Source organism: Gallus gallus, chromosome 3 (genome assembly GCF_016699485.2).
Source record: "Gallus gallus isolate bGalGal1 chromosome 3, bGalGal1.mat.broiler.GRCg7b, whole genome shotgun sequence".
Classification (NCBI taxonomy): domain Eukaryota; kingdom Metazoa; phylum Chordata; class Aves; order Galliformes; family Phasianidae; genus Gallus; species Gallus gallus.
The window spans coordinates 103519005-103545738 of NC_052534.1; the positions used below are offsets into that span (position 1 = coordinate 103519005).

The 26734-nt window shown below is 42.4% G+C and overlaps 1 protein-coding gene across 11 annotated transcripts in view; it reads left to right on the forward strand.

Moving 5' to 3' along the window:
* Window positions 1-26734, forward strand: part of KLHL29 (kelch like family member 29) — a 415168-nt gene that overhangs the window by 127418 nt on the left and 261016 nt on the right. For 9 of the 11 annotated variants that reach the window (XM_025149101.3, XM_015285050.4, XM_015285051.4 and 6 more), the window contains one exon: window positions 25822-26127. In XM_025149101.3, coding sequence (XP_025004869.1) covers window positions 25867-26127 — 261 coding nt within the window. In that variant the 5' untranslated portion in view covers window positions 25822-25866. Of the gene's footprint in view, window positions 1-4116; window positions 4265-6746; window positions 11123-25821; window positions 26128-26734 lie in introns of those variants that run through there. The other 2 variants (XM_025149102.3, XM_040698000.2) reach the window with 2 other exon arrangements.

The window sequence follows — 26734 nt, forward strand, 5'->3', positions numbered from 1 at the left end:
GGGTGGTGACACATTGGAACAGGTTGCCCAAGGAGGCTGTGGATGCCCCATCCCTGGAGGCATTCAAGGCTGGGCTGGATGTGGCTCTGGGCAGCCTGGTCTGCTGGTTGGCGACCCTGCACATAGCAGCGGGTTGAAACTCAATGATCATTGTGGTCCTTTTCAACCCAGGCCATTCTATGATTCTGTGATTCTGTGAAAAAAAAAGCTGTCTCAGACATTTTCAGTCTGACTCTCTTAGGGAATATTGTACAGAAACATCCTTGGACCTCCTCATCTTTTTTTTTTTTTTTTTTTCCTCATCATCGTAACAAAAAAAGCAAAAATAAGAGGCAAAAAAGTTATTAAAAAATATGAATAATTTACTTCATATCTTGTTTTAATCAAATCCCAAATCTTGCTTAATGAGATGATTAGCAGCCAATAAAGCATGCTGGCTTTCTCTGTGTTGTTGCTGGTCTCCCTTCTTTCCATACCCTGTATCCTATTGTGTAGAGGAGGTTCCTGCAGGTGGCTGATAACATCAAGGAGACCTTCATAACACCTGGTCTCAGTTGGTTTGTTTTTTTTTTCCCCCTAGAGATGCTGGGCAGCTCTGCTCACCACGAACCTGCTGAAATCTCTGAAAATGAAGTAATGAAGTAACTGTTTTTTGGCCAGCTACATCCTAGTTTATGGCAGTATTTTACCTGCAGCCATCCCAGCACTGCTGTTAGAAGGAGATCAGGTGACTCAGGTCACAACTCACATTTTAAACCCATCTTTTTAAACTTGCTTTAGTAACCTCTGGTTTTGGTCCAGGGCTTTTGTTTGTTCGTGGTTGTTTAATCTTAAGACTAGGTTAGCTGGAGTGACTGCTGGGACAGCTGAGGCAGAAGCAGGACTCAGTGATGTCTCTGGGGCTGGGAAGCTCTTCCACAAGTAGTCTGAAAAGCTGCCTTTCTTGGCACCTCAGAAATCTTCAACAGGAGACATAATTCTCCTGTATAGCAGAAATTAAAGCAAGGAGCTCTTGGTTTGCTCTATGGAGTCTCTCTTGCACTGTGAGATGTGAACATATAAATATTGTCCATCTCAGACAGCAGGTAAAGCAGTGTGAAGGTAAAAATAATTCCTCAGATGATGACATGACAAGGTGCGTGAAATCTGAAGAATATAGAGAACAACTGAATTATTTGTAGCAAAGTGGAATTTCCATTTAGTGTCCAGGTAGCTACCCCATCATCTCCCTGCTGCCAGGACTTACAGGGAGAAGCATGAGGAAATAGCCTCAAGTTGTGTCAGTGAAGGTTTAGGTTGGATGTCAGGAACAATTTCATCACCTAAAGGGTTGTAAAGCATTGCAACAGGCTGCCAGGGAAGCGGTCAAGTCACCCGCCCTGGAGGTTTTTAAGAGGTGTATGGATGTGGTGCTCAGGGACATGGTTTGGTGGTGAAACTTGGTAGTGCTAGGTTAATAGATGGACTTGATGTTCATAGAGGTCTCTTCCAACCTAAATGACCCTATGATTCTAGGATTAGCTTACAGCATGTATAAAAAAAGCCAAGAGAAGACTGACATTCAGATATGTCCTTTTAAGTATTGTTGTCCAGCTGGAAGACTCAAAAGGGGATTCACAGAATCACAGAATGACTTGAGTTGGAAGGGGCCTCAAAGATCATCCAGTTCCAACTGCCCTGCTACAGGCAGGGTTGCCATTCACTACATCAGGCTCCAGATCAGGCTGCCCAGGATAGCATCCAACCTGGCCTTAAGCAGGTTGGGGCATCCACAGGTTCTGTGGGCAGCCTGTGCTGGCACCTCAGCATTGAAAAATTTCCCCCTGACATTTAGTCTAAATCTCCCCTCTTTTAGTTCAAAACTGTTCCCTTTTGGCCTATCACGATCTCCCTGGGTTTCTATAGAAGTGCTGGGGCTGCGAAGCCCTTGTTGAGATCACAAGATACGCAGGTTCAAATATACCTCTTCACATCTGGTCTGGCCATGCAACTTTTGCCTTCTGCATTTCTCATGGAGGAAAAAAAAAACAACCCACATTTATTTATAAATCCTTCAGTTTTATTCTCAGTACTTCAGCATACACTGTTTAAAATGGACATGTGTGCAGCGCATTATCTGCTGCCTGAATGACAAATGGTTTATCAGGAGCTGACAGAGCACCGGGCCTCACGCTGAACGGAGCAAGGCAGCAGCAAGGACTCGGCTTCAGAAAGATTAACTTCCAGATAGGCAAATAATAATAAACAACAGACCATAAGCAAAGGACCAGAAAAGGGGAATCGAGACCATAAAATGGAATCACGGTGATCCAAAGGGACAAAGGGAAGTGGATTTGTATATCTGGCCTTGAAATGCGATAACTGAGCAGCAGATTAACGATGCCAGGCTTGCTGATGGCAGAGAGATTTGCAGGAGGATGCGGTGGGGAAGGGCAGTGCAGGACAGCCGTGAGTGGCAAAAGGAGAAAGAAGAGGGGATGAAGGCTGGGGCATGCTGCCAGCAGAGAGACCTGTGACACATAGTGGTGTTCCAAAGGCTGAAAGGCTGTAAGAACACAATGAAAGAGCCTCACCTAATAAAGCCCCAGCATTTAAATATATATATATATATATAGGTTTAGATGATGACGAGGAGCTTACACTTTTCTGCTGTTTTTCATTTAAGCATTGCTTAGATATTCAGATGCACTTTATTGTCAATGCAGCTTGATTGATTTTTTTTCTCCCCGATGTTTGGAAATACTTTTGAATCCCTGGAAAATTTGAAGTCTTAGACATAGAGTTTGGTTTGATTTACAACTGAGAGATACTGGACTTCCCTCTTAGGCATTAGACTTTAGGAGATGGAAAGTTAAGGTCCATGTACTCACTCCAAAGAACTGCTTCCAGACTGTTCATCTAGTACATAGGGTGAAGCAGAAGCTGAGCATCCGTGGGTAATTGCTGAGAGGTTGGGTTACTCCATAACCTCACTGAGTATCTCTCTGTGTGGCACAGGGGGATGTCTGTCCACAGAAAACTGCCAATATATCCTAAGTTTTGATATAAAGGTCACATACCACCTTTTAACGTGCATATACAGTGTCAACTTACTGCAGGCAAGTTTGATGCTATCCTGTTGTGCTAATGGATTAATTACAAATAGGTAATATAGCTAAATCTGGTACCCTCTAAGAGGCACCTCAGTGTTGAGAAGGGGCTGGAACAAAGACCAAGACATCAGCGCATCCAACATTTCCTTTTGCTCTGTTCCTGACATAGTTTGGAACTTTGGGTCAGTTGCTTCTTGCCTCAACTTCTCCATCCAGCCAAGGTTACAGTTTACTCTATTTTTGTATGATACTTCACGGTGTAGAGCTGGAAGTTTTGCATCCTTACTACGTTTGGACAAAGACTGAAATGCTAGTGGAGTAACGGTGTTTATTTCCAAAGAATTTGACAAGGAAGTACAGTTCAGACACTTTGGAGTGAAAGTGCTCTGGGTTTTGCACCTCTTCTTTGAGATGGCATTGCTTTTGGAGAAACGTTTGTATAATAAAATCCGGTGAAATGACACTGTTGCCAAATGAGATCGTGATGAATAGAGCGTTTGTAGTATTAAATCCATGGGTACTTTACATTGTTATGACAATAATAGTTTGCACTGTTGCAATAAGTTACGCTTCTTCTTCTTTTAAAAAATAAATTTAGTCAGACCATAATGCATCTTGGAAAACGTAGCCTCTACTGCAATCAGCTGTGCATCTCGTGGAATAAAATTGCCTTAAATATATATAAAAATACATTGTATGGAGTATCATATATCAGAGGCAGTTGTGAAATAAATGATGTTTATCAGGATGTGTTATGTAAAGAGACTGCAAATATGTAGTCTTCTGTGTAGCTCAGGTTTGACATAGGCATTGCCATAACACTTCTGCTTTTAATAAACAGAATTACACTGCAGCTGACACTCGAAGGTCTGATTAGAAACACCCAGGGACAAAGCCCTGCAGTGAGGGGCTGGGGTTAAATGCAGTGAGCATTTAGACAATTTTATTCCCCTTTCTTTAATTATAGGTACTGGGTGCGGTGCTCACCACTGGGCTTCAGAGAGCCTGGAAGGAATTCATGGTCCTGCAATGCCAGTGCAGTTTTTGGGAGACTTTCCATTTTCATCACGGGAGCTGCTATGAGACTGTATTCCTGAACTGTCAGGAAAAATGTGCTTTAACTTAACAGGTGCCATCCATGCTAAAAGGATGATTTTGAAGATTATTACCTGGTATGACTAAGATTTATGATGCAATCTGCTTTTTTTCTCTTCTTTAGTACAGATAAGGGGGGTTATTATTGTTAGTAGAAATACCTATTAAAATAAACCCCATGAAGCAGTTTCAAGGATTTGATAAAAATGAATATAAAGTTGAAGCTCCCCGCTTATCTTTAACTCAAGTGATTTTCATAGGGTTATAACTCTTCTGGCATGGGATAAGGAAGCAGGAGTGTGATTTTTATCCTCACTCTACAATAGAAGGGAACAACAGATTTTGCATTCCATTTATTAGCACGTTGCTGCTCAGGTTTACATCTGCATGGGAGAGCTGACAGAGATTGCACATAGGTGAGAGTGAATGAGAAATTCGCATGTGTGGCTCATTTCAGATTGCAGTTAATGGTGTCTGCATACCAGGATCTACAAGTAGTTTTGGGTAGACTCTCTCCTAACAAGAGTGTGCTGAGCTGGAGAAGGAAGCCTTAAAGTGTGGACAGCTTCCTTGTTCTCTTTAAAGATTTCCTATGCAGCAAATATCGCTACTAGATCATGAGGTTAGGTTTATATCATGAGTTATCATTAATAATCATCGAGGCACTGTTTATATCTGCTGAGGAACATGATTTAGCGGTGGGTTGTTAGTTAAGGTAGGATGGTTAAGTTGCAGTTGAACTTGATGATCTTGAAGGTCTTTTCCAACCTAAGCAATTCCATAATTTGGATATTTATGATCTTTTTTTCTTCAGTTAGATCTATTTCTACTTCTAAAATCTTTAAAATTCATGAGTCTCTCTGGAGGTTTATATATATATATATATATATATTTTTATACATCTTTTGCACAATTCAGATTTTAAATGCCATTCACCTGTTCAGTTACATTAGTTTGTTAGCTTCACTTCTTTGCTGAGTAAGGTGTGTCTGCAGGTTGTACAGCTAAGCATGATCTTCTGTCCTCAGTGATGCTGGGGAATGCTGCATTTGCAAAAAATATTATTTTGGCTTTTGACTTCCTGTACTGTGAAAATTTAACCTGGAGTCTAGTGACATTGGTTTGACCAATATTGGTTTTACTTGACAATGCGTTTTTTTATTTATTAGGGCATTTTGTCTTTATTTTTCAAATGTTCAGCATACCACTATTCAGGATTTGTGAAAAGCAAATGAGTTGTTGTGTTTCCAAGGAACAAAAGACTTTGCATTAGAAGAACAGCGTGGGGTTCATTCCTCAGTATACAAAAACTGCTTGAAAAAGAAGGGCTTGTTACTTAAACAGGCTTAGAGTTTTCCTTCAGTCTCGTGGCAGGGAGCACTGACCCCAGCAGCACGTTGAGATGCAGGGGAGCCATGCGCTTTTTGGCAATGTCCCTGTCTTGGTGGAGCTCCAGAATCTTGTTAAAACTGATGAGCCAAGACCTAGCTTTGCCTGCCTTCTCCAAATGCCTTTTTATGTCTTAGCCATATGTATTGGGAACATTGGGTTAACCTTCCAGTTGTTTGGTTGGAAGCTTCAATGCCAAGCACCATCTTGTTATTTCCTAGAAGCTGCATTCAGTTTTGCATTTTGCCATGGTTTGTGCAGGGTGTGTGTGACATCCCTCATAAAGGCTGCCCTTTAGCTGCTGGCTGCTGAGACTTCCATTCTCACTTCCTTCATGTTTATTAAAAATGACTAGAAAGAAGTTCAAAACTTCTGTATCTGATATGTGTTATATCTATTATGGTGTCATACAACTAAGAAAAAAATCACTGGCTAATGAGTCTTAATTGTAACAAAACATCAAATCATTGTCACTTCTGCTGCGGTAAATGGCATTCATTAAATTAATCCACTCCATTACAGAAGTATTTTGCAGAGAATACCATGACCCTACTGCTTGTGTGGCAGTAATAAGCTGAACATAACACTGTGGCGCTATTAAGTATATTAGAAAGCGGTTTGAAGCATGGCTGTGTGACCTGAAGCGACATCAGCAGGTCTCAGGTAACATGTTTGAAAAAATAAACTACCTTAATTAAAGGCAGGACTAAAGCAGACCCTAGGTGTGAACATTCCTGTAGCTTAGCACTGCATGAAATAAAAATCTCGATCAAGCACCTTCCTGGCTCTTTGTGGAGTGGCTCAAGCCAAAGCAAAGCTGAAATCTTGACTTGGGGAAGGGGAATTTTGAAATCTGGATGTTGCTCACTCTTCTTTACCCATAGGATTGTCCTATTTTAACATCAGATCAGAAATCACTGTGCTTTCTCCAATGGTCTCAAGGGTCATGCACACGATGTCTGTCCTCTGAGAAGGCTGGAGGAATTTTCCAAATGGCTATGGCAAGAGGGAAGGAATGGGGAGGTTTAGGTTGGATATTAGGAGGAAGCTTTTCATTCAGAGGGTGGTGACGCACTGAAACAGGTTGCCCAAGGAGGCTGTGGATGCCCCATCCCTGGAGGCATTCAAGGCCAGGCTGGATGTGGCTCTGGGCAGCCTGGTCTGGTGGTTGGCGACCCTGCACGTAGCAGGGGGGTTGAAACTTGATGATCATTGTGGTCCTTTTCAACACAGGCCATTCTATGATTCTCTCCCTTTTCCCTCCAGTATCAGAAAATAGAGAACTGTATTGCGCCCCAGTGCTTTTTTACAGTACCGCCATCAAAATTGCTGGCAGGAGTTGCTTTGACTTTTCAGCAGTGCTCTACTCCATACCATATGTGTACATACACCAACGATGATATACCGCGTTCGTAACCAGAGAATGGCCTGCTTTATTAAACATCCCCCTTGCCAACAGTAGAAATGAACAGCCACAGTAAACACAGACGCAGCGAGGGAAGAATAGCCCGAGCTGAGCTGCTGCGCTTTGTACCTAAGGAAGGAAACGTCAACCTCTAATTGGCTCTGAACGCAGCCCACCTACTTAGCAAAATAGGCTGCCAAAAGCAAATTGCCCCAGTGCTCCACGCACCGCGCTGCCTTCCCATTGAGTTCAGTCAAATGGGAGGCTTCTGCCTTCCTTTTCCAAACTCTCCGTGAGTTGGCAAAAAACTATCTCAGTGTGTCTGGAATAAAAGCCTCCTGAGTACGCGCTCCTTCCTTTCACTCCTCTAAGGACACTGTCTCTCCAATTCTGGAAATTCAAAGACAACTGCAAGGGGAAGAGGAGCTTGTGTTTATTTGGGGAAGAGGAAGCTTTGTTTATTATTTTTTTTCTGGGAAAGTACATTTTGGACGAGTGAGCACAACACAAATCTCTCTTGTAGCTCTTAAGCTACTAAGAACAACATTCGGAGCTTATATGTTGTTGCGTTGCCAGCAGTGATATGCAGAGGCAGTGCAGAGAAAGAATAAATTCATGTATGCCATCCTTAAGCGATTTCTGGTGGTTTGGGTTTATTTTTAATTTGTTTTTCCTTACAAAACCACAATCGCTGGTTTTGGCCCAGCTTTTGCACTCAGGCTGCGGGATGTGGTGGGGATGCTCCTGGGACAAGCCTTGCTGTGGGATTTAACTCCACCACAAACAGAAGTGGTTGGTCAGTTGGTGTGTTTTCCAGCTGGCTACTGAAACCTTCCTTTCCAACCTAGTGAAATTAATTGTACCAAAGTCTCACGTGAGAGGATAGCAGACGTAAGAGAGAAAGGAGTTGTTGCTTGGTTTCATGGTTTCTGCTAAACACCTTATTTACAGTTTCTTCCCTGTATTTTGGTCAAAATGTCACTTCCATTTCATCACCACTAAATTCCCACCTGCTTCTTCACCTCTGTTTTCTCCCCTCCACATGTGGAAATAGCATATGAGGCCTTTGTTTCTTTTTGAGGGTGTCCACTTGCCAAGCTGTTGGCTCGTCAGCTCACTCTTTTTCACATAATGCTTTCACAAAGGGAATTTAAGATGGAAAAAAAGAAAGGTCAGAAAGAGAAGAGTAGCCAAGTAAACAGAGCAAAGTTTTGTAAGCCACTTGTTTGGTTTAATCTTATCTGGGGGCAAGAGAAGGTCCTGGATGAATTCTTGCTTTTATGGGAATGGAGACACGTGGTGGAAGGGGAGGGTGGTGAGCAGAAGTACGAGCCAAAAGGGAGATGTGAGGACAGGGGAAATGCTGCTTGAAAACATGATCAACGCGTTAGGGAGAAAACTGCGGAAGGCTGTAAAAAGGCTTCCTTCACGCCTCACAGTCCTGGCTTCAAACCACTTCTGAAGACAGTCTCTTGTGGCCCCTTCTCCCTCCCCGTCCTCCTCCAAGCCAACTTGGGGCCACCTTTGCCAAGCCTCTCTCCCCTCCAAGGATAATCCTGGCCATTTTGCTAAAGTGTACTAAACTCCACAAGGAAAATATTGTTTCTTTTTCCTTCCACATGCGCATTACTGACACAACATGACTTGTGTAGACGTAGCTGCAATCTGTACTTCAGCTGGTCAGTGTAATATAAAACGAAAAGCTACTTATTATAATGACATAGCTTTCATAATACGTGTTTGTTGCCTCCACTCTGCTGTTTTATGGCGGCACTACGAAGTATTCTACCAGCATCTGTGTAAATCCTATAATCTTAAAAATGAAATGGCAAAAAGCCTCTATCTGACTAGTAAAGCAGAAGCATGAACTTCATGCAGTTGCTGAGCATGTGAGTGCCTGAGGAAGATAATGGCGTGTTTATAACCTGAGGTGGCTTCAGTCCCAAAGAGCGGTGACAGCAGAAACAGCAGTGCCCTCCTTCATGGGCCGTGGCTGAGATCTGGGGTTTGGCTTGCAGAACGGTGGGTGCATGGTGCTAAGCCTGCATGTGCCTCTGGTTGCTCTTCGTATCTATCTCCAGTGAACTCCAGTGCTCTGCTGAGTTGAACTTGAGTGATTTGCCCAGAACCATACAAGAGGTCTCTAGAGAGAGTAGGATTATACCCACTCCTTGCCTTTAGTCTGAAGCTGGAATAACTGTTTAAAGGAAGAGATGGTACCATCAAAAAGAGATCTCTAGACTCAGTGTTGTGTTGAATTTAACCATGCTGGGCACATTGGCACCCAGCTCCTGGCATGGAAACCTCTCTCCCTAGCAGCTTTAGTGCCTCATGCTTGAATTACGTAGGGAGATGAGGCTACAACCCAAGTTCCTCAGCAGGATGAATCACGCTGTATTAGCTCCCTTCAGAGCTCAACCTGGTGCATCTGCATGTGTTGGAGGGGCTCATGGCATGACACCATGGGATCTGGGAAGTGGTTGCCTTATCTGGGAGTTTCCAATGCTTCTGCAGAGATAAATGCCCAAATAATGTTCCCTTTGGTTTATACAGCAGCAGGATGCTGGGCACCTAAATATTAGCAAAAAGTGATTTCCTGCCAAGGAGTTTTGTGTATGTTTCAATTCAAGCTCTGCTCTTTCCTACATGAGAACATGTAGTTTTGGTCCATATTCGCTCCATACTCAATATATCAGCTAGAGAGGAGAGATATCGACAGCCCTTGACCTCAGAAGAATTTGTCACCATTAAATAAGTATCAGCAGTGTTTGGGTATAGCGATGTTGGAGCAATGTAATCAGTAGGACAGAATCCAGTGGCCCAGAGGAGGAAATTATGCAGTCTGCAAATACACTTGTTTATCTTTGTCCCCTAACCATATCATGCTTCTCTTTAAGTACATTTTTTGTACTGTTTATCTTGAATACATGCATTTCCCAGGAGAAATCATTAGACCTGAGCATGACACCAGGAGGCCATCCCCATGTGAATGGTACTCTCATGCTTCTCCCCATGTGTCCCAGCAAGGCATGCTGTGGTGCTCAGTGTCCACGGGTAATGCGCTCCCTGCCCTGAGATATGGGGTTGGGTTTGCCTTTCCGTTCAGCCAACAAATGACATTTCCAGGAAGAAACTTTTGTAAAATAGGGAGTCTCTGGGAGATAATTAGGTGGTTGTATAAATAATGAGTGAAAGCTAGATATTATCTGCCAGCTCTGTAGTCACATTTATGGAGAGAAGAGATGAGCTTTCTTTGGGGGCAGGAGAGTTTTCTCAGCTCAATTAAATGGACGTATAGTACCAGCCTGACACCGAGCATTTGTTCCCATAGAAGCCTGTTAAAGGGAAATACAGTTAATGTTGCGTACAGCCAGTGTTTAGACCTCCCACTCGGATTATGAAAAATGTTAAAGCTAAAAAAAAAAAAACCCAAAAAAACCACTCATTATTTGAGTTTCAAAATCTGACTGGCTCCTGAGCACTCTCTGCAGCAGGGCGCACCTTTTCCACTGGCCGATTAGCTTCTTGTTATCTTGTTGCAAATGCCTGGCTTCGCTATTCCCGTACTTTATTTTAAAAGGCTTTTGCTCTGTGCAATTGAATATACTGTAATCTTCTTATCAAATGCTAAAGCTCTTTAGTGATGCCATTTTGAAAAGTACTTCAGTTTTTAAATTGCAAATTCTTCTCTGGCTGGAAGGTCTCTGTTCTGGGATTACGTAGAGGTTGAGAATATATATATACACATATACACGTACGTATCTGTATATATATACAGATATATGTGTATGACGTATATATGTACAGATACATGTGAATGTGTGTGTATATATAGAGATATATATAGGAAGGCTGCTTCAAAGTGCGAAAGTAATGCCTCCTATTTCATTCTGTTGGCCTGTGACTTCAGAGGTGGACGCTGGTGGTACGGCAGTAGAAGTTGAACCTTCCCAGCAGTATTCCGTTCCATTTTGTTGTCGTGCAACAGATGGCAGCAGAGGTGCGGTCTGACAAGAAGGAGTCTGACGTGGAAGTGCGTATGAAGCAAAGATGTGTCCTTGAGTTCCTCCATGCAGAAAAACTTGCATCCGTTGACATTCATTGATGCTTGCTGAATGTTTCTGGAGACCAAACAGTGGAGGTGAGCACAGTGAGGTGGCAGGTGGTGCGTTTCAGCAGTGGTGACGGTGACTGTGGGTTACCTCCTCTGGTGCAGATTTTCCTAAGTGCGATATGCAGGCTCTTGTTCATCACTGGTGAAAATGCACAGCTACTGGTGGTGACCGGGTTGAAAAGTAGCGTTTTGTAGCTGAGAATTTGCTCTGTCAAAAGATGTTACTGTGTTCTTTGTATCTGTTGTAGTTTCCATGGAAATAAATAGGAAGCGTTGTTTTTGGAGCAGTGTATGTCCGTATAAATACGTGTGTGTGTCTACATAAAGGCTGAGAAAAAATACTGTGCCATTTGTGAGGCTGTACGTTTGTGGTTTTCCCCCTAGTGCACTACAAAGTGAGGATATGGCTTACAAAGCTCGTAAGTGTCCCCCTGGATCATTTTGGGGTGCTTTTCATGTTTTTTGGTCTTTCTTTTGAGCTGCTTTCTCCTTGGCTTCAGAACCTCCGAAGAGAAATTCTCCCTGCACAAGAGCAAACTTTTTTATTATTATTATGAAGTGAAAGAACAAGGCTTGTCTACTTTTGAGAGTAGAACTGAAAATCTGAGCTCTCGTATTCCGGTCTCACATCCGTCAGTAACTTGTGATGTGACTTGAAACAAAATCACTTAACCTGTGAGTCTGTTTCCCTACCTATAAAATGGGGTTGAGAGTAAGAGGGATACCACGAGCATTAAATATTTAATGTTTGTAAAGTGCTTTGAAGACAGAGTGCCACATAAATGCTTATCACTGTATTGAAATGGGAGGAACTGGATAACCTTGCGTAGGAAAATTTTGCTCGAAACTGTAACTTTGGGAATGAAGACCAAAGAGGGAGAAGAAAGGACATCTGACAAAGTTGTGTATTAATAATTTCGAGTGAAATGCACTTGAGAATCTATCTCTAAAAATTTAGAAGAGGCAGTCTTTGGGACCATTGAAAATAACCTTCAGAAAAGCGTAGAATTCAGTAAGTAGGCAAAGTTGAACTTGTCTGCTAAAAATAAAAAAAGAAAAAGAAACTTCTGAAGAAATTATTCTGTTTAGCCCCACCACGGCAATCAAGCCTGTAATAGGGCCAATATGTGAAAGCTGGAAAATAAGATGTCTAGCTATGGGCAGGCGTTATTTACCTCCTGCCCTCCTTTCGCACTGACCTTACTGTCACAGGACTGTTGCTCGGATTTTTTGCCTCACTCCTCACTGCTGGGCAGCATTTACGCCTTTTTCTTACATTTGTTTCACAGAGGTGCCGCTAGACTCAGCTGCGACCTGCAGAGGGACCATTGGATGTAGTGAAGGTTGGTTGATCCTGTCCCAGGAATCGGAAAGGAGAAACGATTCGGCCTCCAAGCCAGAATAGGATTTGTGAGAGTTGTGTGGCTGAGCTGAGGGGCCATCACCCATCGCTGCTTTAAAGGAATTTAGGGGAATTAGGCTGTAGAAAGACTGCATGTGTTATAAATGTGTTCTTTTCACTGCGTGCCCCACACGTAAAACTCATATCCCAGAGCTGCTCTGTTACCAACCTGGAGTGCTTCAGAGGTGGCTTGCAAGAGATGGAGGAAGTCCCTCTGCAGTGCTGCTTGCCTGCTGCTTCTCTTGGTCTTGCGTGTGAATGTGCCATTGCTTCTCAGGTTGGATATTAGGAAATAATTATTTTCAGAAAGAGTGATGATGGCCAGACAGCTGCCCGGAGAGGTGGTGGGGTCACCGTCCATGGAGGTCTTCAGGAACCACGGAGATATGGCACAGAGGGACACAGTGGGCATGGGAGGATGGGCTGAGATTGGACCTGGTGATCTGGGAGGTCTTTTCAAACCATAATGATTCTATGATTCTGTGATCCAGCTGGATGCAGCATGGAGGAGGCACTGGCCTCCCCACCGAGACCACCCCTTCTGCCCCCCCAGTTTTGGTAAGCTAATGGGGAAAAAAAAAAAGGTGTCAGTGAGAAGAGTTTGTGAATTCATTGTAATGATCAAGATTTTTTTTTTTTTATTCCTGAGGAAACTTTTCAAGTTTTTTTGGATATATCTTATACATATATTATAATGTTAGATTTTGCTTTATCTAGTCCCTGCACAGGGTGTTCTGTCAGATCCACAGGCTGCTGGATGGGGCTGTGGGACAGAGCTGTTCATGGAGTCAGAGCAGGATGATCATCATGCCCTCCCGTGCTTTTTGGCCTTAAAAATCTGTAAATTTGTAAGACTAACAGGAACAGTGCAGTGCGTCATCCACACAGCAATCCAAGTGTCACAGCAAATCAAAAGCTCTCACTATTTCTTTCAGACCTGAATTCAGAAAAAAACATTGACAGTGATTAAAAGGGCTGCAAAACTGTGGTATACCTAATAAGATGCACGTTATCTCCAAACTATTTGCAGCATTGTCTTTCGTAAGATGCGTCTGTATCCGAATCTGCAAAGCAGTTGCATGGGATGCAGTTCCAGAAACAGAGCGTGGTGCTGTTATTTCTCATTGCATGATGTTAGATTTTGTGTTTGATGTCTTTTCCCAGTATTTAGAGCCGTGACTTTATTCTGTCACATGCCATTGTCTACTACAATTACTTACTGAGAGTGCAGTGCCTTTGTCTGATCTTCCCATGCCCGCTTCTGTTGATGCCTAAGAATTGCTTAAATTATGGTAATTGACAGACTTAGCTTTTGCCCACTGTTTTTACTTAAAGATCCAGAATTTCTGGCCAAACTGATTAGATAAGCTATAGCTACATTATTGCTGCTACGTAGGATATATGCTTCTCTGAAGAGCTGTGAGGTTTACATGCGAGGAGTAATTCTTCTGGAAGTGATAAGTCTCGGTAATGTATTCATTTGGGTTTCCTTGCTGCATTTGAGCTATCTGTGAAAACAAACTCCTTAGTAAGTTTTGTAACAGTAATAAAATAATTTGCTCCAATGCCTCGCTGTTAGATGTCACAACATACTTTTGGTTTTCCTCTTGATGTTTACGGGAGTATGGCAATGCGAGGAAAGATTAATCAATCAGGAAAATGATCTGTTATTTCCCTTCCCTTTTCATCTGTCCAACAGAACTGCAGTGCAAAGTGTCTCTAAGCACTGCGTATAATGTATGCGATTACTGCATGCTCAGCAGCCAAATGCAAACATTGCAAAGTAGAAACACAAGGTTTATCTAAAAATAAACAAAAAGGAAACAGAAATCTGTACTTCTGATTCTGCACACAAGCTGTTCAAACAGTCAGATCTTAATAGTAGATTTAAAAGTGTCAACAAGCGGCGGCCTTGGTTTTTTGCATGGTTCAAACTTGTCAGCAAATTCAGCCTTCTGAGTGATAATAACACCAAAAGGCTTACAGCAGAGAGTCCTTGGTGTATTATGAACGAGAAAAAAACCTCATAGGAACAACAAGTATCTGTTGACCTGGGGTCAGCGTGGGAATCTCAGGTCACTGCTGTAGGCTGAGCAGCTTCTTGAGGAAAGAGCAAAATCCAGGAAATTATTGCAGTGCTTAACCACGCCGTGAAAGGTCAGAAGGGAGCAGACCTCTTCAGATGGTCTTTAGTGACGATGACGATTTTGCTTGCCGGAGTCGCTTTGCGCCAAACGGTGTTTTGCACACCCTCTCCCTGCTCCTCTGCCGAAAAATTTCCTCAGATCTAATCTGCAAGCAATCACATACTCGTTAGCAATTTTTCCATTTTCCAGCAAACCACACGAAATTATTCAAAAAGCAAGAAAAGAAATTATTTTGCTCCGCATATGTGGTTGGACTAGGCCGCGTCCGTGCCGGTAGATGCAGGGATGGGACAGGGGAGAATATGCAATGCTTCTAAATATTAAAACTCTCCTCTGTAAATTGAAGTGACTGCTGCTGCTGTTAAGGTTGGCTTTACACATATTTTTTGCTGGTGTTGACATCTACTGGATAAATCCGCTACTGGCAGGAGGAATATGCTGTGCTGCAAAGCGGAGGAGCGTTCTGTTCCCCTCTCTCAGGAGGCTCTGCTCGCTCACAGGCCCTCACTGTTCCCTTTTTTGCTCTTTTCTTTGTGTTGTGTTTCATTCCCCAAATTGTTCTGTGAACAAAAATTGAATTTGAAGATAGCAAAATTGCGAGCGGGTTTGGGCAACAGACTGATGAAACAGCTGCAGTCTTTCAGAGACTTGAATTTTTCTGTTCCGCCCAAGGCAGCGAAGGGAAATTAGTTTATTAGTTTCACTTCGGTCACTGGTGAATATCATCCCCCCTCACAAAAATAACACTTTAATTCTGCCTGATTTGAAATAATTGACCGATCAGGAATGAGGCATGTGCGGGGAGCTACTGAGCCTGAATTACACCGTAGGCCTGGGAGATCAATTGTTCGGGAGGAGAGCTGAGCCGCTGCAGCCTTCTATTACACCTGCCTGTTTATTGCACTTGGCCGGAGGGGAAGGCACTGCGCCATTCTGATCTGTTGCCTCGGAGAAGTACGGATGTAAAAGGAATGCAAAATAAGGGAGCAGCAAGTGATTTTTTTTTTTTTTTTTTTTTTTAATGTTAATACATTTTATATTGATACTGAGGACATTTGAGTAAACTGAGCTTCCAGTTCGTAGAAGAGCCTATGAATTCTTCCTTCATTCTCTGCCAAGATTCCTTTCTAAATGAAGTTTAAATTATTATTTTTGTTTTAGTTTCTTAATAATACTTGCAGTGATTGACTGGTAGCAGTAGCACAACTGCTTAGTAAAATTAGTCCCACTGGAAGATAATTCAGATGCTGCATCTCTTCTCCTTCCTCCTCCTTCCTCTGCTCTTTCTGCCTGTTTTAATGATTTCATTTTAAGGAAAACGACCCGAGGCACAGCAGAGGAAAAAAAAAAAATAAAAGCCACAACAGCAAAAAAAAAAAATGGCTGGACTTATTCTTTGGCAATTTTGTGGAACAGAAGTGAGGCCAGATGTTTGCTATACAGGCATTTGGCTTGTATATAAGATTCTCGCTACACGACTGCATATAGAGCCTTTGACAGCTTTGGCTGAACGGAAATGAATGATTGCTATTCAGGATAAAATGCAAACATTTTGGCCAGCACTTGCAAATCTGGGAGCTTTACGGTTAGATTCTAAACTAGGTTCTTGGTATTCTTAAATCCATATTTAAGTACGCAGATGCTTACCAAGCGTGATTTGATTTCTCGCTGTGATTTTTCAAGGTTCTACATCACCTAATGCATCTTGAGAGGGATTTTGTGAGTGGTTCATGCTTTTGAGAAATGAGCTGATTCTTATTTTATCGTGTTAGTTCTAAAGCAGCTAATTAAAAGCTTCAGACCTCTGACCTAGAAAAGGTATGTTGCTGATTTACTGCATTCAGCAAACAGTCTCGTCCGACAGCTGGGGAGATAAAACAGGATTCTCTGGTGACGATTTTAAGTGAGAAGCAAGAAGAGGTGGTGGAAGAAGTGATAAGAGGAATAGCTTTTAAGAGGCACAGGAGCAAGCTGAGAGGCAGCTGGCTTTGATACTGGGTGTGCTATTAGTTCCTTAGGATGGTGGCACCGTCCCTCAGATTCTCGAAGAGTCTGCCTTTCAAAACAAAAGAAAAATTGAAAGTGGGCAGAAGCGATCCTTCTTCTGTTGAACCAACCAAGAATGAAATAGATCCGTTTTATGAAGCATAGCTATGCCATACAGAGGTGGAGAGCTGTGGTGGCATACAGACAGATAGCGTGGGCTCTGGCTACCTCCTGTCACATCTGGTAGGAAGGGAACATTGAGATTTGAAATCCCATAGATGCTGCCAGGTGAGCTAGAGGAAAAGTCCAATATTTCAGGTGTAAGGAGTTCCTGGTACTTACATACTGGTGCCAGTGGTGTATCCGTGCCACAAAACTAGCAAATGTCTCCAAGATATATGGCAAGAAAATGTCTCCACTAAGTCCTTCAGGACCTCTAAAAGAATATATGTGGCTCCGTAAATGAAGAGTGAGGAAAATTTTGAGGGTATGTGCATAGAGGCTAGCAGCTATCCCATGTTTAGGGCACTTGAAACTAGAAAAACAGCAGTTCTTCCCATTGGTGCAGGCTGCATGTACAGCATTATTGCAGCATCAGGATAACTGCACTTTCCTACTTCAGACAACAGTAAGAGCAAATCATGTTAAAACCTCTAAGACACTTAGATGCATGATGATACGGATTGTGCTAGTCTGTGTTCAGTAGATTTAATGTTTCTTGTTTGTTTCGGAGGCATTTTGCTACTAATAAGCTCTTTTTATAGACCAGATGCTTAGTGGCTGTTGCATGCTGCAGTGTAGATGTGGTCTTCGTTTGGGGGAGTGATGAACAGAAAGTGTCAGAAAGCGATGCATGGTCAGAGGGCATCAGTCCTGAAAGAGAAAATACATTGTTTTCCCTGTTACTTGCTAAAGCTTTTAAATGTGAACAGTGGCAGGGATGGGACAGCCCAAAAATATTCTACAAGAGGGGAAAAATACAGTTACTGAAGTTTTGAAGGAAAACAGGTGATCCTGAGAGATTGTGCTGTAAAATGTGATGTATTTAACCCTTTCCTTGGCAAGAGCCTTTCTCCTCTAATAGTAGTGACTGATTGATCAGTCTTCCCCAAGGGCTGGAAAATTGAGAATGGCAGTAAATCAAAGGGAATTTCTCTTGCCTTGTCCAAATGTAATCTGAAGACCTAGTCCACCCCTCTCTGAAACCAGCCCCAAAAGACCCCAGATCTTAATTAAATTTTGTGAAATTTAATTTGTGACATTTGGCAACACTGACAGTAGCTTATTCTACATTTCTGCTTTATTAACTATGAAGTCTTGAACGAGATTAGGTATGTCAGGTGCTGGCAGCCACTCCATGCATTTTGAGAAGGTGGTGGATTTCCCCAGAAGAAACCCAGTCGTGTCCTTGGCCTCCCTCCTCTGCCTCTCAGTTTTGGAGCATGGTCAAATGGGTGATGCCCAGCCATGCCCAGCCATTCTCTGTGCAGGGACACACAGTCCCAGCTGCCAGCTCTGCTGCATGAACCTTCCTGCACAACCCCCCGCCAACTGACTGTATATCCGTAGCAGCTTTTGGCATTTGGTTTTCTTTTGTTTGCTTTTCTTGCTAATGAGATAATTTAATTAGGGGAGTCAATGTTTGGGGCAGTGTTTTGTAAGCAGAAGTGTTACGGAGGGACATGATGTTGTGGTTTTCTTTTTTTTTCACTCTGCCCGTTTTTATTTAGCAAAGCAACAACGGCTACCCAGGACCCTATAGAGACATCTGAGAAAGTTATTGTGCCTTTGTGTAAAGTTCCAGTGGATTTTCATTTAGGAAATGGCTATGCAGAATTCCAGTTGTGTTGCTGCAGGAGAACATTGGAAAGCCCAAGAATCTGTCACAAATGGCAGCTGCAATTGATTTTGGGGAAAGGAAAGGGTTGAGTTGTGCACTGAGCTTTTAGCCGTGGGGGTGTACCAGATCAAGTGAGAGACCTTACAGCTGAAAACCGAGAGAGAGAGAAATAGAGTTAGGGATATTCAAGTTACCTACATACCCTAAACCATTTGATATCAATTTATAATTGGCAGTAGCTGTGTCTGAGGATATGGATAAAGGCCTTTGAAAATAGTCCAAGGCGTTTGACTGATAGAGGGCTTCCCCAGAAGGTAACCCCTGGGCCTGCTGTAAACCCTGCACCTTTTTGTGTGCGTCCAAATTTGACCCACTGCAGGGTTTGCGATGGCTTTGTTCTTCATCTTCTGTTCTAGCAGTGTGAACCTCAGGACCTCAGATGCCTCAGGACAACTGCACATTTTTCTCATCCCGCCAATGCTTGTGATCCCTAAATTGCAGGGTGTGTTACCTGCTCCACTCGGGTTGTAAGGGAACTGGCATTTGAAAGCAAAGAATGAAGCATAGGAAATGATTTTGTCTAGTATAAATTTCCACGTGGAATTTATCAGAAGCTTAATAGTAGAACATATATATGCAGACTTTTAAATACCTCTTCATTAGGAAGACCGTATTCTCCTATCCTTGGGAGCAAGACACCAAACCGGTAAGGTAGGGTATCACTCTCCGTGTCACTGATTGTATTTGTTTTCGACTGGGTACTCTAGTTTATCTTTTTTCATATCCAAAGGACTGATGTGCGTGCTCTGCATAGTGAACTCTGTCCTGGGAAGACAGTGTTGCAGCTCTGATTTTTTTTTTTGATGTGTCCCAAAGCATGGCCTCCTCTAGCATATATTTGGAAAAATTAAATCCTATGTAAAACCCTACATAATCTCTTAAATCTCATGCTCCTTTATCACTTACAGGGTTAAGATCTTTTTTTCCTTCTTCTCCTTTTCTTTTTTTCTTTTTCCCTTAAAGATCTGATTGTAGCAAAGCAGCTCAAGTCTCTGTCTTGTCTTGGATTTTACAAGAGCTTTACAACTGTTTACAAGACTAAATCAGGGGTTTACAAAAGTAGACCTTGCTTGATAATAAAGTTGTTTCCTTGCCCCTCAAATATTTCTGGGTCTTATCTTTCTACACAGCTGCTTGTAGTTCAGCTTTACAGAATCTCTTGATTGGATTTCTACTGCCTCAGTCTAACAAAGAAGTCTTTCAATGAAGTTACCCAAATGGAAAAAAAGAGGTTAAGTAAAAAATGTGAAAATGGATTAGTCAGATCCATGTAGGCTTCTAACAATAATTCCATATATGTCTAAGAAAGCCTTTGTAGGTTATAAATAATGCAGCTCAAATTAAACATTTTTGTTTGCTGTGCTTCTGAAGTGAGGCCTGGCTCCTGAAGCTGCCAGGTCTACTAATTTATTACTGCTTAATATGTCCACTGCCAGATTTGGAAGATTTTCTTAAAGACGCATTTATTTGTGTTTAAGGCATGTGTATGACATTGCAATTAAATGATATCCAGAATTTATAGTAACACTCATACATTCCAATGTGGTTTTGGTGCTGTATATATAAATGAGCGCACTTAGTCCCGTTGCCTGGGGAAGGGGTTGTTGTGTTGGTGTGCACTGATAAAACTGCATCCAGTAGCATTTCGCCTGCAGCATCTATCTGAAATCATTTGAGATTAGGTACTTAGACATCTTCTGCATCACTTACAGTTCTTCATGCTAGATCTCATTGCAGCAAATCTCTCTCTTCTTCTTCATCTTTTTTTGTGTGTGAATCTCATAAAATACTTACACTTTGCATGCACTTAACTCCTTTTTAAGCTCCCTAACAACCTATTTTACCCGTGCTTCCGTTCATCCAGTCTGAAAACATGGAAGGCTATTTAGCTGCTTATTTTAACGTTTCAAACTCTTTTCTTCCATTTCCCTAATGGCTGTGTGCCTACTTCTGCTGTGCTGCCTCCCAACTTCTCTTGCCGATCGTATTTCTCTAATGTTATTATATACAAGGTAAATTTAGAAACAAATGCTTACCTGGGAAAAAATTTAAATTAAAAGGTTGACCTTTCTTCTTGAAATCACTTAATGTAGTTGACTAATAGTCTAAGAAATCTGATTCTGTGGCATCAGACTGGCTGAAAGCCTGTTATTCCTTGTATTTATATCTATGAGGACAGGCATTTTAAGGAGACCTTGACCAGATAAGCATGGAGAGCAGGGAAAAAGCTGCTCTAAGGCTCAGGCCGGACTGTCATTTAGTGGAACATGAATAGGAAATGCTTTTTTTTTTTTTTTCCTACAGAACAGTGAGTGCTTTGGGCTTGGGGGAAGAAGGGCTGTGTTTAAATGTATTGAGCATAAAATGAAATGTTAATCACTTAGGTTTAATAAATCTGCAGCAGTGATCTGTTTGAACCTGGTAAGAGGCCTCTAGTTAGCACGCTGCTATCTCAAATGCCTCTGGTCTTTTTCTTGCCTCTGTGTATGCAAGTGGAAGCTGTGGAAACAAGGAACAAATGAGCTGGCAGAAGAGATATGGTGAAAAATGAATACCATCACAGAGGTGGCTTTCAATTAAGAAGGCAGGAGGGTTTCTGAATTGCTAAAGGGGTAAATTTGGAGGTCGCATACAGTCATAGGTGTTGGTGGCCCACATTTTAGACCTGAAGATGCTCACGTTCTGCAAGGAAAAGAAGGCTCAGATGCTACTGCTGAGTAAGCTGTTTCTGTGAGAAGTTTTGGGAACTCCTGGTGTTCAGCAGCAGGAATGCTCCCACAATTTACTTTTCCTCAAGAGAGGATGGTTAAAGTCATTTCTTCTTATGGCATGTCTCACTGCATTGTATTTTGGCTGTGGTAGGCTAAGATGAACACCTAGGAGAGTCACGTTCCTCAGAAGAGGAGTCAGTATTGTTGCATTACTCTTTACCTTTCTTCCCTTTTCAATCATCCGAAGCTTGTCTTGCTGTGAAAGTAAATTGTGGAAGAAATGTCCAGGTTCTTGTGCAGTCCTCTTGTCAGTCTTCAGAGAACTTTACACAATCTTTCTCTGAAACCAGGAGGGTCTTCTGTGCTTAGCACAGCTCTTGCAGTGCCTCCATGGCTATGGTGCTCTTCAGGGACCAAGAAGGGCATTTTGTTTGCTTTGCCACCATCACTAAATCTCCTTTCAGGTATCTCATGGGATTTTTATTTTCCTCTGATTGCACGGTCTTTCTTCTGTAGCTTACAGCCTTTTTACACAGCTCTCCCTTAATGCCAATTTGCTCTTTTTGCTTTGTATTTATCAGCTCATCCTTTATCGGCTGTGGGTTTCTCTCTCTTCTCCCTCTCTGGCAAGGGTGCTTTTTCCCCCTCCAAGAAAAATCTTGTTCCTTTTGGCTGCACAATGAAATCCTTTGATTCTATGTGACAAGCAGGAACACACGTTTCCTTTCTAGTCAAGATTAAAGACACCCAGCTACTTCGGTGATTACATCCTAGTAGAGTATGGGGGAAGGCCTGTCTCATTGCCTTCACCACCTTCACAAGATGGTATGTCAGCTAAATTAGCTGTACAGAGAGTGATTTTCAGCAGTGGCAGCCTGCAATAGCCCTCCTCTTGGACTTCTATTCTGAGATACACATATCCTACATTCTTCTATTGCTCGGTTTGTCAACACTGTGGTTTTATGGCTGCAATGGAGAATGGACATATCTGAGATAGATTTACCTTATCTTCTCAAGAGCTGGCTTCTAGGCTTGGTGGCAGGAAGGTTCATTCTAGCTGAAAAATCAGCTCCAAAGCAGAGGTTGATGGATTATACTTATAGCTAAGGCTTAGCTGGGGTAGCAAATTCACTGTGGATAGTACTGGGTGTTTCCCAAGTCTGAGAAACAAGGTGAAAACCTTCTTTCTCTTCCTTAGTGTGGCGTTCAGAGGGATCTAACACTGTTTGAAGGGCCTAGAAAGGAAAAGCATGTGTGCATGCATAGAAATGTTGAGAAAAACATTCCTTTAACAGGGAAAACCAATGAATTATTTGTAGGTATTGATATTGGCATTTGTAAGCATTACTGTCTTTCTCCCCTCATTCTCCATAGTTAAAAGGTGTGGGGTGGTGGGGTTTTTGGTTTATTCTTAAAAACCTAAAGAAATCCATGTCTGGAAATTTTTACCCTAAAATTGGATACGAACCTGCATCAGAGGAGGGACAGGCTGTGTAACAGGAAAAGGTTCTTCAACAGACTGGTGGGCGTGGAACATGCTCCTCAGGACAGTGGGCACAGCCCTAAGCTCCTGGAGCTCAAGGAGCATTGGGACAATGTTCTCAGACGTAGGATTTGGATTTTGGAATTGTTAACAAGTGAGTTAGGGTGAAAACACTTGTGTGTGTTTGGTTATCAACTGCTGTCCTTGCTGTGTGTGTTGGTTCACGCTGGCCTCCTTCACTGCTGTCTCCCAAGAAGGTCTGTGCTGTCCTGTGTCAAGTTCTCTGCAGAGGAATGTGATTATTAGGCTTGGCACAGAACACAGTTTTTTTGGCAAAGTTTTTCTTATGAGTACTAAAGATGTTTGAAGCGTTATTATGATGATGATTATCGTCCTTGACAAAGATAGCCCAGACAAAGCATAAATGCTGGATCCAAAAATACATTTAAAAATAAGCCAGCCTGTTCACAAACCACTTCTTACCTCACCCAGCAGCTATTTATGAGAACATCTTATATTGTTTCTAATTTTAAGCAATTAATACTTAGCACCAGCAGTTGAATCCCCATTTATTAGATAGCTATCCCCTCCAGTATTTCTGCACGTCTTCATGCTGTCAAGTATCTTTGTACCCAGCCAAAAATGACACGCTTGAAGCAAGCAGTATATATTTAATACAGTGCATTTTCAACCCTTGCTTTTATTTTTTATTGGAAACGTAATAAAACAGAGTAGCTGGACAAAGAAGAGAACTTGCTTGTGAAGAGGTTGGTGGGTTTTAAGTAAACTTCTTAATGCATGGCTTAGTCACCGGCTTTTTTCCTGCTTGTTATTGACGTAATTGCCTGTCAGTCTCATCTGATAGTAGAATTGCTGGGGGCATGGTGTCTTGGATCGTGTGGCAAAAACTGCTAGCTATTGACTTATGTGCATGTGTGCACTGCTCTCCGCTGAATTAAATGTCAGATATACTCAAGTGTGTGGGTGGGTAGGGGCTATGTGATTTGGTTCTCTCTCGTTGCCTTGTCAAGGAGTACACTAACACAGCTAATGGGGATCCTCGAGCTCAGAAGGAGAAGGGCATTCAATTGACAGCCACCTTCCAAACAGTCAAAAAAGATAGCTTCATACAGCGGGGGGGAAAATGTGCAGTTTTAAGAAGAAACTTTTCCAGAGGCAAGGAATAATAAAGGGTGTTTTCAAATGGAATTTCTCACCTTTAAAGACACTATCTTCAGGTGGTATCAGCATGCAGAGTGTTGGTTTTGTGGTCAACATCTTCAGCCCTACCGTGTGAGCCCCACCACGTGCTGGAGGAGCTCATTGCTGCAGAGGGGCACGATCGTCGCCATTCACAGAATCATAGAATCATAGAATCACAGAATGGCCTGGGTTGAAAAAGACCACAATGATCATCTGCTTTCAACCCCCTGCTATGTGCAGGGTCGCCAACCAGCAGATCAGGCTGCCCAGAGCCACATCCAGCCTGGCCTTAAATGCCTCCAGGGATGGGGCATCCACAGCCTCCTTGGGCAACTTGTTCTAGTGCGTCACCACCCTCTGTGTGAAAAACTTCTTCCCGATATCTAACCTAAACCTCCCCTGTCTTAGTTAAAGCCATTGCAGGTTCCTGGGAGATCTTTGTTGGAGGACTGTGATTGTGGTAGAATTTTTGTTTGTTTCTATTCTAACCACATTTATAGTATTGATTTTTTAACTGAGGAAGAATTTTCTTCCTCTCAAGCCAGTATCTCTCTGGTGAACCAGGTGAGCCTTTAATACACTGTATTTAGTCATAGTAGCTGGTTTAGTTTACCTTTTTTTTTTTTTTTTTTAATTCTACCAGGTGAATAACTACTGAAATTGTTGGGCACACTGTTTTATATCACTTCTAAATAACATCTCTCTGAAGTAGTTTGTTATCTTTAAGTTTCTGGGTGAATTTTGTTTCAGCTTCCCTCCTCAGCCATTATGAGCAGATATTTTTGCTGTCTATTTTTGTATTTAAGAATTTGTAAGGCAAAATTGCTTCAGCTGACCTGTTGTTATTATTACAAACAATTTATTGCATCGTGTGATGCAAATAAAATAAATCAGATGCTGCAGTGACCTAGATACTCATTATTTATTTATGGGAATAAATATATTTAGCATTTATTTATACTGTTCTTCAATCTAAAATGCTGCAAACTCTCAGTTACTCAGACCTCTGCTGGGAAAATAACATTATTGCCACCCATTTTGCAGGTTAGGAAACCTCAGCAAGGAGACTTAAGTAAGTGCTGTAGGCTATATAAGATATAATTATAAGAACTAGGATTAGATGTTGGGAGTCTCAACTCCCTGTGTTGCATGCAGACGTCTTGTTTCTGGCTGATAAAATCTGTGGATAACAAAGACCAAGGAGGTAAGGAATGATAAGGGCAGGATGATCACACAAAGTGATTTGGTCATTTGATCGTATGTTTGATTGAGTACATTAAGTGTTTTAAATCTAGCCAAAAGCACAAGAGGAGATGGGAAATGTTGGCTTGCCCTGGCTCAGGTGTCCTTGGGGTGTAGTGTTCCTGTGAGAAGGCCTTATGAAAAGGAAGGAAGGGAACAATGCAAACTGGTACTCAACTTCGAAAACAGCTTTAGGTAGATTTTTCTCTCCAATCTTTAGGAGTGATGTTTGGTCACACATCAGGTGCAGGAAAAAGTGGTAGATCTGAAGGGTGTTGAGAAAACTATAGGATGGAGCTGTTGGAAACGTTTTTCTGTTATCAGAACATCTGAATGATTTTCTTCTAACTTCCACTTTGTGTGCTGTTGCTTGTTATTCTGCTGGAGAGTTTAGGCAGATGGTGTTTCATCGGGTCTGAGGCATGGGTCTCTCCACCACATGCTTGTAGCTGTTCAAACTCTCTCCTTTCTGTTCTTGATTAACATTTACAACACCACCGCTCTCTTCCTCCTGATGTTCAGCTCAGAAAGGGAATGAAGCAGCACTTCTCTGATGCAGAGGAGGTACAGCAGGGATTTCCCCGAGGACTGTAGGGTACAGGTGCTGTGTTGGGGCCTCGTCCCTTACACCTCTTTGTTTTCATTCCCTCAGGCAAGGTCTCGAGTTCCCTGTGAGCAGAAGTTGCCCTGCATCGAGATGTCACGGCACCACAGCCGGTTTGAACGAGATTATCGGGCCGGGTGGGATCGTCGGGATTGGAGTTCCAACGGCAATCACGTCAGCAGCACCAACTGCAGCAGTGCCGCCAGCACCAACAGCAACAACCGCCCCGGGCTTCTGCCCCTGCCCATCGTCCCCTCCCGGCTCCCCACTCCAGCCACAGCCACTTGCACCACCGTCAGCAGCGATGTGATTACGAGCCTGGTGGCCAACTCGTCTCCAGCTTCGACTACCAAAGTAAGAACTCTGTGTTTTTTATTCTGAGTGTGATGTGGTTGAGGGGAAATTAGAGGTGGAGCATCATCTGTCCCTTTGCACAACCTGTGTTCGCAGTATAGCACATAGTTGAGCAGATTGTTCTTCCTCAAGGCTTAGGGTTTCCGTGTTTCTGAGAGGCCCAGGGCTGAGCAGAGCAAACTCCACTTTTCCCCTAGCACTGCCTGCATTTGGAATACATTTCCACTGCTTTTCCTGGTTCCCATTTTTGCTTTTGGGAATGCTCTTCTACTCTCTTCACCAAGGCAGAGCTGTGTTTGACAGTAGGTGCACATGGTTTTCATGCAGAAGGAGCAGAAGAGGCACAAAGGCCATAATTTTGGCTGAATGGTGGGTTTTCTTCTCTTTAATTGTTACTTTCTTATAGGGTTTTCATAGCCTTGTTAGTAGTGCACATTAGAGTGCAACAGTAGGACTGTTACAGCCAGGCTCTCTCGTTGTACAAAAGCGTACGCTAAAAAGGAAGGAAATTTTAGGCCAAATAATTGAAATCATTAGTAAACCATTGATTTTTTTTGTTGTTCTAATATATAATCAGGGGAAGGGGCAACTTTTCCTTTAAAAAAAA